This window comes from Clupea harengus, chromosome 24, assembly GCF_900700415.2.
Source record: "Clupea harengus chromosome 24, Ch_v2.0.2, whole genome shotgun sequence".
In the NCBI taxonomy this organism is placed as follows: Eukaryota; Metazoa; Chordata; class Actinopteri; order Clupeiformes; family Clupeidae; genus Clupea; species Clupea harengus.
The window spans coordinates 9,907,686-9,919,450 of record NC_045175.1 but is presented as its reverse complement, the minus strand read 5'-3'; the positions used below and the strand labels follow the sequence as shown (position 1 = coordinate 9,919,450).

At 40.4% G+C, this 11,765-nt stretch overlaps 1 protein-coding gene across 1 annotated transcript in view; it reads left to right on the top strand.

Annotated features, from left to right (window-relative positions):
- The first annotated feature begins 2,061 nt into the window (after positions 1-2,061).
- LOC105909385 (protocadherin Fat 1) overlaps positions 2,062-11,765 on the top strand; it is an 18,139-nt gene continuing 8,435 nt past the window's right edge. Inside the window, exons 1-16 of the mRNA XM_031562561.2 lie at positions 2,062-2,295; positions 2,867-2,935; positions 3,546-3,706; positions 4,049-4,093; positions 4,272-4,361; positions 5,597-5,686; positions 6,553-6,660; positions 6,788-6,901; positions 7,449-7,542; positions 7,813-7,925; positions 8,530-8,703; positions 9,026-9,154; positions 9,512-9,667; positions 9,803-9,983; positions 10,518-10,648; positions 11,168-11,765. The exon at positions 11,168-11,765 is cut by the window's right edge and continues 350 nt beyond it. Coding sequence (XP_031418421.1) covers positions 2,217-2,295; positions 2,867-2,935; positions 3,546-3,706; positions 4,049-4,093; positions 4,272-4,361; positions 5,597-5,686; positions 6,553-6,660; positions 6,788-6,901; positions 7,449-7,542; positions 7,813-7,925; positions 8,530-8,703; positions 9,026-9,154; positions 9,512-9,667; positions 9,803-9,983; positions 10,518-10,648; positions 11,168-11,765 — 2,332 coding nt within the window. The 5' untranslated portion in view covers positions 2,062-2,216. The remainder of the gene's footprint in view (positions 2,296-2,866; positions 2,936-3,545; positions 3,707-4,048; positions 4,094-4,271; positions 4,362-5,596; positions 5,687-6,552; positions 6,661-6,787; positions 6,902-7,448; positions 7,543-7,812; positions 7,926-8,529; positions 8,704-9,025; positions 9,155-9,511; positions 9,668-9,802; positions 9,984-10,517; positions 10,649-11,167) is intronic.

Sequence of the window (11,765 nt, the reverse complement as noted above, 5' to 3'; positions counted from 1 at the left end):
TTCTTCTTTCCTTCTTCCACTCTTCCTTCCTTCTTCAACTCTTCTTTCCTTTCTTCACTCTTCTTTCCTTCTTCAACTCTTCCTTCCTTCTTCAACTCTTCTTTTCTTCTTCCACTCTTCTTTCCTTTCTTCACTCTTCTTTGCTTTCTTCTTTTCTTCTTTTACTCTTCTTTCTTTTCTTCTTTCCTTTCTTCACTCTTCTTTCCTTTATTCTTTCCTTCTTCCACTCTTCTTTCCTTTTACTCTTCTTTCCTTTCTTCTTTCCTTCTTTCACTCTTCTTTCTTTTCTTCTTCCTTTCTTAACTTTTGCATTTCATGCACTGGTATTTCCTTCAGGAAATGCATTTTCTAGTTATTCTCTTTACCGATTTTCTGCGCTTAATTCAGCTTGAACCACTTAACGTAGAAACTTCGTTCGAACTTTGCCGCGTAGGTCTTGTAAAGGACACTTATGCTATGAATTTTTCACTTTTCTAAACTTTATACTTTTTAAGATATTAAAGAAAAACCTAATACAAATTTCCCATTGACTTACATTGGGCCATTATGACATCATAATAGGGTCATTAAACTGGCTTGCACCTGTGCTTCACTGACACCCTGCGCCAAGGTTCCAAGGCTCCTCTTCTCTCTGTCCCTCTCCATTCAACCTGTAATAACTAGGAATATTAAGAGACACCTTCCATACTCTACTTTTTTTCTCTCTATCTTTCTGTTATCCCTCTCACTCTACTTTCTCTCACACTCCAATCTCTCTGCTTCCACTCCATTTTCTCTCCTTCTTTCAATATTTTCCCTCTTCTTTCCTTCTTCCACTCTTCTTTCCTTCTTTCACTCTTCTTTCTTTTTTCTTTGCTTCTTCCACTCTTCTTTCCCTTCTTTCTTTTCTTCTTTCCTTCTTCCACTCCTTCTTTCCTAGCTTCACTCTTCTTTCCTTTCTTCTTTCTTTCTTCTTTCCTTCTTCCACTCTTCTTTCCTTCTTTCACTCTTCTTTCTTTTCTTCTTCCTTTCTTAACTTTTGCATTTCATGCACTGGTATTTCCTTCAGGAAATGCATTTTCTAGTTTGTATTATTATTATTATGATTGCCACAGATTCACAACTGAACAAGATGGGGAGTTTTGTCAGACAGGATGGTTAATAACTTTGAAAACAGGTCCATCATCTCCAAAGTCCTTACAAAGTCCCCCGCCTACGCTTGCTATGCCAACATTTACATGCGATGTGCACATCATCGAACATCTGATCAAAGTTCAGGCTTGATATCATGCTGGGTAAGAAGCCAGGAAAAATATCTCATGATCAGTTTTGATTTCCTAAGATTTCAAGGTGTGACATCTAAACTCTGCGATAACGCACATGACAAGAAACCGCTAACATTTCCCGGAGGACTGTTGGGAACATTTGATAAGAGTGCTTGCCATGATACTTATTGGTATAATTCCAAATCAAACAGGTTGGGTAAAAAAGTAGATAATTGTACCAAACCATGTTATATTCCTTCTGTGATGACTGTTATATTTTCTCTGTAATGACACTCTACATGTGTGACTCAGTTCATAGCCTTGGCCATACTTATGCACATTACCCGATATTCACAAAATAAGGTGACTTACGAGTTCTTATTAAGGATTCATGCATCCAAATCAAGTGATATGCCTCATACAAGTCAAGTTGTTCCAGCTGATGAGATGTGGGTGACTGGCCAGCTTGGGGAAGTGGGTGTTTTGCCCCTTTCTTTTAGTCTTTTTTAAATGTTACAATTTTTAAATGTTAAAGTTTTAAATGAGGAAAAACTTTGTCAGTTGGTTCACTCACTTTATTTCATGAACAGACTTTCAATAGATTCACAAAGGTCCAAGTAAACACTTAACACTGTCCTATACCGCACATTATAATGACATTTCGGATCATTTTCGACGGATTGCTGTGTGACCATGTATGGTTTTCATAGAGGCCGCTTTGTCTCGTTTGTGTTATTCACTGTTCCCCGTGGTTTGCATCTGCCCCTTGGACCCTGTTATTACCTGTGGCGGTAAATATTGCATTTTACACTGGGTCATAAAAACAGAAGGCAGGCCATGGAAACTGTCAAAGACACAGTGTTGACTTGCCAACTTTGAGTTGGGTGTCACAGTTGGATAGAGGCAGACTGCTTGCTTTTGTGAGCGTGGACTTAGGGGAGAGTGGAAGGACCGAAATATCAACCGTTTGAAATGGCAACAGCTCATGTTTTTAAAGTTTTTCTCATATTGGGAGTGGTGTTGCCATACGGTTCATGGTGTCTTCCAACAGGTAGGAGTGCCTAACCAGTATGTGCTCATGTGTGTTGGTTATGACCTGTTTGCTCTGCTTTGATTTCATCTTCATTATACACTATACTGAATGTAAATATACTCTGAGGAGGTGTGTGGTGTGTGGTTGATTATGTCGACCATGTTTGGTGAGACCCTTTATGGTAGAATCATGTGAAGCCCACAAATGTTGCCTTTGGGCTGGTGGCAGGTGTAACCCAAGGTCTCTTTTCTAGATATATATTGAAAAAAAAAAAACAACGGCACACTATATTTAGCAGTATGTAAGGTTTAAAGAATGACTTGGTACAGTAGTCCACTTAAGAAATTAAGTAGTGGCTTGTCCCAATCTTTTCATTCTATTTCTGGTAGGCTTTAACATGAGAGGAACTGCTTAAAAACAGCTGAACTGCAGGATTATAGTGGACTTCTAGGATTATGTTTTAGTTGTGTGATCTTAAATTGAACTGTAATAAGCAAGGCCAGGCAAGTCTATATAGCACAATTCATACACACTGGTAATTCAAAGTGCTTTACAAATGAGCAGAGAAATAACTGCTCCTCTCTCCCAGAGACAAGTGTGAACTGCCAGACCGGATCATCGGAGATACCGCTGGGGAATATCGATGAAGGCTACACAGGTGATGTTGACTGGGCCATACATTATTTCCTACAGCCATATGCTATTTTTGAGACGCTAACATGTTAAGATTTAAATGTATATGTACATTTACGTATCCTTCATTTTTCCCCTTCTCTGCATTCCTGACCTCTCCCTTCCTGCAACTGGCTTCATAAGACTGACATAACCATGTCGTAAATGACAGCAGATCTCACACTCGTCATGAAAGCTGATATCCAATGGTTTGACAGTGTTATGTTACCTCTATCGGTAACTGTCATGACAGCATCATACAGTCATGACAATCAGTGATTATGCTGACACAACACTGTAACATGACTTGACACTGATTGCTATAACTATACATCTGCTATGATAAGATTATGACATGGTTGTCAATCTAATGAAGCCAGGTTCAAATAAAGTGCTACCATGTCTAGTAGATCAGATGTCTAGCTGATCACCAGGAATAAAGAGATTGATTAAGGATGACTGAGCAGAGATTGATTGAGGATATGCTACATAAGGAATACATTTGACCTTTTGACCTTGACCTTTGAAGAACTTAACAGCCTTTGGAAGTAGATGATTCTATCATGCTGACTAGTGAGTGTGTACCTGTCATCCAGGTCAGGTGGAAATCCTGCAGGGGATTCCCAGCGGTGTCAGCCTGACATTGGAGGCTCATATTTTCCCCATTGGAGTCACGTTTCTGCAGCTCGACTATACCGCTGGGGACTCGTCCGCCATTATCAGCACAAGCAAGCCACTGGATGCTGATACTGTGGGGGTAAGTCAACCTAGTCCTGGTAGACGTTACGGTGATTAAGGTGGTGGCAGAGTTGATGATAGTGATAATAATAGTGATGATGAGGAAGATAATGAAGATGATGACAATGCCAATGATGATGACAATATGTAATGCCAATGATGACGATGATGATGAAAATGATTACAGAACACAGAATAACAGAAATGCCCCACAACACATTTTAGGTAGAAATTATTTTTAGCGTACATTGCTGTGTCAAATCTCATTTTAAGACACACAGACACACAGGGACACATAGACAAACAGCAATACTAGCAACTCAAGTACTAATCAAGTAATGTTGAATGATTTGTTCTTCAGGCTGGTGGACAGTTATACTATGCTGTGAAATGCTCTGGGTCTGAGGTGAGTCTCTCAACGAATGTTATGAGTAATGTTATTATTTTATTAAATGTTATGAGTGATGTTATATGTGTAATTAAATGTTATGAGTACTGTCATATATGTAATTAAATGTTATGTTGAGTAACAACATTTATGTGTTTTCACACAAAAATGCCTTCATGAATAATCTTCCCCACAGCTAAAGAATGTTCGCTCACTGTTTATCATAGACAAGAATGATAATCCACCAATCTTTCAGCAATCAGAGTACAGTGCAACAATCTCTGAGGTAAGGTCACACACAACTGGTCTATGGTTGATTTTGTCTTATGTGTCTTGCACTGTAAACTCTCACTTGGTTTGAACAACCTCACCCCCTACAAACACACACACACACACACACACACACACTCACACGCACACACACACACACACACACACACACACACACACACACACACACACACACACACACACACATACACAAAGCAAACCACAGCCATGGACGGATAATGAAACCATGGGCCCCTGGGCCTGGACATGTCAAAGCCCCCCCCCCCCATCCTTTGCGAAAAAATAAGTATGCGCTCGCAAAACATGCACGCACACATATTTTACCAACAATGTGTTGGATTTTACGGTCGATTTAGATACTTTGGCTATTGTATTGGGAAAGTAGACAGGCATTGCCACTTTATGTTTGAAAGGCGTAGTTCGGCTTGCAGGTGTGCTGTGCCTCTGGCTGTGCTCGGTCAGCTTGTCGGTCTTGACGTTCAGATTTTGCGCTTAAACTAGCTATATCGTATCGTCTCGTCACATGATCAAATAGAGACTTGATATTGGACAACAAGATACATATTACCCAGCAATCATCATTGCATATCTGTATATGACAAAAATAACAAAGAAAATATTGATAAATAAAGATTGAATCGTTTTTTTTAAAGTTTCTATAGTTTATGTAGGATAAGCATATAATTGTGATTTAGATTACTACTGACAATTTCCCCCCAAAACCATGACAGAGACAGGTTTGCCATTTTGAGGGCATAGCATAAGGTGTCATAAAGGATTCAAAACAAATTCAACACAGTCGCATTATACTAGCGACACTCTGACAGTCATATGTCTGAGAAAAGAAAAAAGGCAGAACCTCCTATGCCTACGAACCCTACGCGCTGGCTGTATTGTCTACAGTTATGCCCCTGGCGCACATGCACATTTTCTAACACAGCGCAGGTACACTCAATTAAAGCCAACAGCAAATTAACAAAATACAACTCTTTCAACCACAAATAAGAGATACATAACAGCGACTTCACGCAGAGGCTCTGGCTTAGGGGCCCCCTGAGCTCATGGGCCCCTGGGCCTGGGCCCGTTCGGTAATCCATCCCTGACCACAGCAAAGCAATAAGAAGCATTAGACACTCCTGTTAGTGTGGAATTTGTAACCAATTACAATCCTCTGTAGTATTATACCATGTAACATAACAACATAATGCTCTGCTTTCCCTCCAATGAAAGACACTGGGTGTGGGCTCCTCAGTGGTGAAAGTACTGGCAGTTGATGCTGATGCCACTGATGCCAACAACAAAGTGACCTACTCCATCCAGGTAAGCCCACCAGGCCACTGTAGTTAATTATCTTAAAAGGAGAATGGTAAACAAATTCAATTAAACTGATGTTTGTATTCAGTATTTCAAATACATTTTCAACATGAATAATAAAGGCTTAGCAACTCATCTAAAGTTTACAGTTGCTATAAGATTGCAGAATATGGGGTAGCCTTTCAGTTGTATTATCTTGTTATTTTGTGTGCTTAGAGATTTATTTAGGCTATACTTGAGTAGATATAAAATCTCAGAGGAAAGGAAATAGTCAAGTATACTTACTCACTGCATTGAGCAAAGTATTACCCAATGTTTAAGTACTTGAGTCCAGGAGTCGTGATACAACTTGAGCACTATTGACTCAGACTCTTGTTAGTTGTTTTGTAACCACAATAATTTGGCATACGATATTGATAGCTATATTAATAACTAGGGCTGTCAAGTGATTAAAACAACAATCTAAGTAAATACATGATTTGTGACTAATTCATCTTAAATAATCACATGTATGGATTTGTCATTTTTATGAATCTGTCAGATTTGCCATTGACATGAATTGACAGAGTAAACAAGCCTGGGCAGTGTGATGGTCACAACACAATAAAACAACAGATTCCACAATGGATTTTATTTAATGAAGAGCACATCTGTATTCCTGATTAATCCATCTAATAGTTTATTGATGACTCTGAACTCAGACTCAGTTAATGGGGACCTCTGGCTCTTATTTGGTGCCTCGAGGCTTGGACTCGGACTCAAAGACTGGGGACTCGAGACTTGACTCGGACCCGAGGTTTAGTGATTCGACCACGACACTGGCATTATCAGTCAAGTCTCAAGCTTTCTGATGTTCTTTTGTTCTGTGCCAGGCTCCAGAACCAAGTGTGTTTGAGATAAGGGTCGATGGACTGGTTCAGGTGAAGGAACGCCTGAACTACAACACAGGCAGTCGCTACACATTCACAGTGGAAGCACGAGTAAGTAGTAGTAGCAGTAATAGTGGTGTGGTGTGTGTGTGTGTGTGTGTTTGTATGTGGACATGCGTGGATATGCATGCTGCCTATAACCATTCAACCATGTATCTGCCTGCAATGTGTCCATTAGGACCCTGCAGGCCTCTCGGACACTGCGACTGTGACAATTGAGGTGACAGACTTTGACAACATGAACCCTTATTTTAATCACAGCATCTATGAGGCCACCATACCAGAAAATCAGGCAAGTGTCCTATCTTTAATAGTGGTGGTACACCATACCCTTCATAAAACTATGATTTCATTACCTTTGTAGTCACATGACCTTTTACGGGACCTTAAACCTGAGTGAATACATCCACCTATCCTACAGAGAAGTAGAGAGGTCACCAGTTGTGACTCTTTTTTGCTTTTGGAATTCATGATATGATGTAGAGATCCAGTTGAGGTTGGTCAGCATGTTATGGTTCATACAGTAGTTTCATTTCAAGTCATGTGATGAAGTTAAAGGTACAATATGTGCTTTTTGTTATCAAGAATAATACATAATGACAGACCAAATTAACAAAATATTTGAATGCAGAGAATGATTAATATATGCATAAAAGGCCAAAACAGACGACTTTATAAGAATCTACAAAAACACTAGGAAAAAAGCCTTAGAATTACATAAGGATTTTAGGTTGACTACAAAAACATGTACATATGCACCTTAAACAAGGGTAATTTCACAGAGAACCATTTAATGCTTTAAAACAGTTGTCTAAGAATGTTTGTTAATTTCTTATCAGAGAGGGCCTCTGCCTTCAGTCCTACCAGCGGCTATAAAGGCCCAAGATGGCGATACGGGCATCAATCAGATGTTGACCTACAGCATCACAGCAGGTAGGGGGCGCTCCAGTCAAGTTACAGAGGTTTTGGGGTTTACATTACATATACATCTGTTCATTTGGCTATATCAAGTCTGTAGGCCTGTTTATGATGTCCTTATGACCATGTACACATTAGAAGATACTGGTTGGTTTGCCAGCACAGCTCTCCTACCAATATAAAAAAAACAAATGTAATACTTGACACCTTTGCTTCATTCTGTATGTCAAGATCGTAGGAATAATTAGGTCTCCAAATTCATTGTGTCACTTCTGATCACCTCAGTGGCCCCAAGCAAGTACCAGGATTCCTTTACCATTGATGCGAATAATGGAATCGTAAGTGTGTCAACCGCACTGGATCGAGAAGAAATATCCTCTGTGAATGTGCAGATAAAGGTAAGATGACTTAAACATGTATAATTGTTTTTACTTAGTTAGTAAAGTTTAATATTTCACTTGCTATAAACATAAACCAAGCAGCAGGGTTCCAATAACTATGTTATTATTATTATTATTACTGTGCGTGTGGTGGAAAGTCTACATATGATTTATTTTACTGATGTGCTCATTGCTGTGCTGTTTATTGTACTTATTGTGTTCACTAACATACCATATTCACTTATGTTCACTAGTATACCATGCTCACTTGTGTTCACTTTTTTACTATGGAACTTAAGTGGGTTTTCATGATGGTTCATGTTTTTCTTCCCCTGTTGTGTGTCCTGTCTTTGTTATTATCACATGCCCATCACATGACCATCGTGTGGTTGTTCACCATAAAACAAGTTCACAAGTCATTAAACAATCTGTCTTTTTGATGAGACTTTGTAGGAAAACTTTATGTTCATCAACTTCATTAACCCTTTCATGCAGGAGTCATTAAGTAACTGGGTGGGAATTTTTTCATTCTTTTTTAGTGCAGTGTTATTGTTTTTACCCATGTGTCTAAGTTTTTTACCCATGTTCCTCTGCTACATGTTCCATCCATGGGCTCCATCAGGCAGCACAGCAGGATGACAGCTTTAAGACGGCCAACGCCATGGTGGTGGTTAGCATTGAGGACATCAATGACAACCCCCCGAAGTTTGACAAGGCCGACTACTCCGTGGCGGTTCTGGAACATTCTCCAGGGGGCTCCTTCGTTCTCCAGGCCAAAGTCACAGATGAAGACCTGGTAATGTCTTGGGGGTCATTTTACTGTAATTCTTCATCATTAGACTGGCATGTATTATCCTATCATGAGTTGCCATGGCAGTCGGCATCCAGAGATATAACATTTTTATGTGACTACAATATATACTATTATACTATTTTATGTTATTGTTGACATTGACGTCTTTCAAAATGTCTGATGTTTGATGATAACATCTCATCACAAGCTCATGTCATTGTTATTACAAAATGTCCATGTAAATCCCCCCTTTTTTTGTCCACATATCTATGAAGTGTCAAACCAACATTATTGGACTCCTGAACTGATCTTGTTCATTTTAAAGGGAGGATTCGTTGGAACAATCCGGCTCATTCCAGACACCGTGCCCTTTTCAGTGAGACATGATGGCACCATAACGGTTAAGACGTCAGCTGGTCTGGATAGGGAGACTGACCCCAGCTTCCAATTTCAGGTCAGAATGTGGAGGGCCCCTAGTGATTAGTAAAAATGTTCTGCATCCTAAGTCAAGCAGTTCAGGGGAAATATAGAGTATGGCTCTATCAGACAGCAAACATATCATTTATATTCTAAGGTCTGACCAACAGAGTCATTTTAAGGTTATTATTTGACTATATTTGTTATTAGCATCAAGTCCTATGTGAAACAATAATATATTGGAACATAATCAATCCATCCTGTTATTATATACATACATATTATCTCTATCTCTCTATCTATCTATCTATCTATCTAGCTGCTCTACATATTATCTATTACATTCATACCATTTATAAATAAATGTATTTGTCATCCTTGTGTGATGTTAAAGGTCGAAGCCAGAGAAGAAGCTGCTCCCAATAACATAGTGACAGCTAGTGTCAACATCAGCCTTCTGGACGTGAACGACAACAGTCCCCAGTTTGGGAGCGCCAAGTACGAGGGCAAAGTCTTCATCAATCAGACTCAAGGAATGCTGGTTGTCAAGGTGATGTGTTGTCTAATAGATAGATAGATAAATAGATCTGTCTATCTATCTATGTATTTATCTATCTAACCGGCCAACTTCATCCATCTATTATTAATGCCTGTGCTGAAACTGATTACTCATGTCTGTTCACAGGTTGAGGCATCAGACCCAGACGAGGGTGTGAACGGACAGGTGACTTACTCCATTGACGGTGGCAACCAGGATGGTTACTTCTCAATCAGTGCAGACACCGGGGAGGTCACCCTGGCAAAAGTCATCCCACTGGAGGAAAACAGATTCCTGCGGTTCTCTCTATACGTGACAGCCAAAGATGGTAAGCCACCATTTCCTCTGCATTTCCGAAAGCATAATGAAGACAAGACATGTTCCTGCAGGGTTCTACAGGCTTTAATTTTGACCGTGAAAAAGAAACACACCATGGATCATGAATTACTGCCCCAATAGTGAGACAATAATGAGAATGAGATCAATATTTTATGTAAAATCAAAATATGATTTTTGGGCCTGTGCACATTGTGGGATTGATGATAAATATCCAGCAAAGAATATAGCAAGTGTTACAACAGTGAGCTTCAATCAGGATTTGAAGTAGTGGAGGGGGCAAATGACCACACTCAGTTTAATATTTGCACAACAGCTCAACACCTTCTGAAAACATATTATGGGATACATATTTCAACACTGAGCACAGGAATAGTATTTTCTATTGTTGTTCCCTATCACACAAGGAGATCAAGTTGTCAAAGCCTGGTGGTCTGTCCGGCAAAGAAGCTTCACTAAAATGTAGGAAATTGAATGACCAGGCCAAGTTAAATATTCTGACTGCAAGACATCTCCTCACCTATAGGTGGCGACATTTCCCGTGCATCCTCAGTGGTTGTGGACATCCTGGCTCCTGGGGACTCCAGGCCCCAGTTCCTCCAGCGCACCTATCAGGCGAGAGTGGAAGAAGATGCAGATCCAATGCAGATCCTTAAAGTAAGAGCCAACTCTCTCCTCTCTCTCTCTCCTCTACACAACATGTATTTTGTTGAGATATTTAAGTCTAAGTTTATAATGTTGTATGTGAAATATATGAAATGTTATTCCCATTTTTTACCTGATATCTGATTCATTTACAGTTACATAAAGATTGAGATATGCATGGATAGAGGTATAAATAAATTGCTCTCGATCTATCATGCCCTTTGGTTTTAATGGGGTGTCAAAGTCGAGGGTGTAAATATATCCCTTCATCTGTCAAGATACACATCTTATTTTTCAATACAATCATCCACTTCTGGTATGAGCATCTCTCTATGACAGTAATAGTTGTGAAACACTGTTCATCAATGGCTTGTATTAATTAATGCCTTTGTACGAATCATGTGACATAGACAAAATCACAACTCCTGGGTTACTGTCCTCGATTATTAAGATAATCTATTTTAATAACTGTTTCATGAGTTGAGTTCAAGACCAAGGATTTCGCTGACTCACCAACCTTCTCGTTCACAGGTAGCATTCCTGTCTGTTGCTCCTGTCTTCCCAGTGGTGCTTCAGGTGGAAACTGAGGCTGACAAGTTCTCCATAGACAACAATGGGGTGCTGTCCACCACGGCCAAACTGGACTACGAGACCAAGGCAAACTATAGTGTCCAGCTGTCTCTGTCAGACGGCACCAATCGTGACCAGGCGGTTGTGGAGGTCGAGGTACTAGACGTCAACGACAACAGCCCCATGTTTGCGGTCAACCCCATCATCGTCAGAATCTCTGAGGACGCCAAGGACGGGGAGAATGTCACTATGGTAACAGCCTCTGATGCGGACGCGGGGTACAATGGTGAGGTTCGCTACAGCCTGCAGGGCGATGGGGGAAGGTTCAGCGTGAACCCCGTGTCAGGAGTGATCACTGTGGCCACGCCCCTTGACAGGGAAGAGCAGGATGAGATCAACCTCGAGGTCATCGCCATGGACCAGGGTCGGCCTGCTCGCTCGGCAACTGCAACCGTGGTCGTCACGGTAACCGATGTCAACGATAACAAACCGGTCTTCTCCATGACGCAGTACTACATCACGGTCTCAGAGGTCGACGAGCCCGGCTTGCTACTGGCCA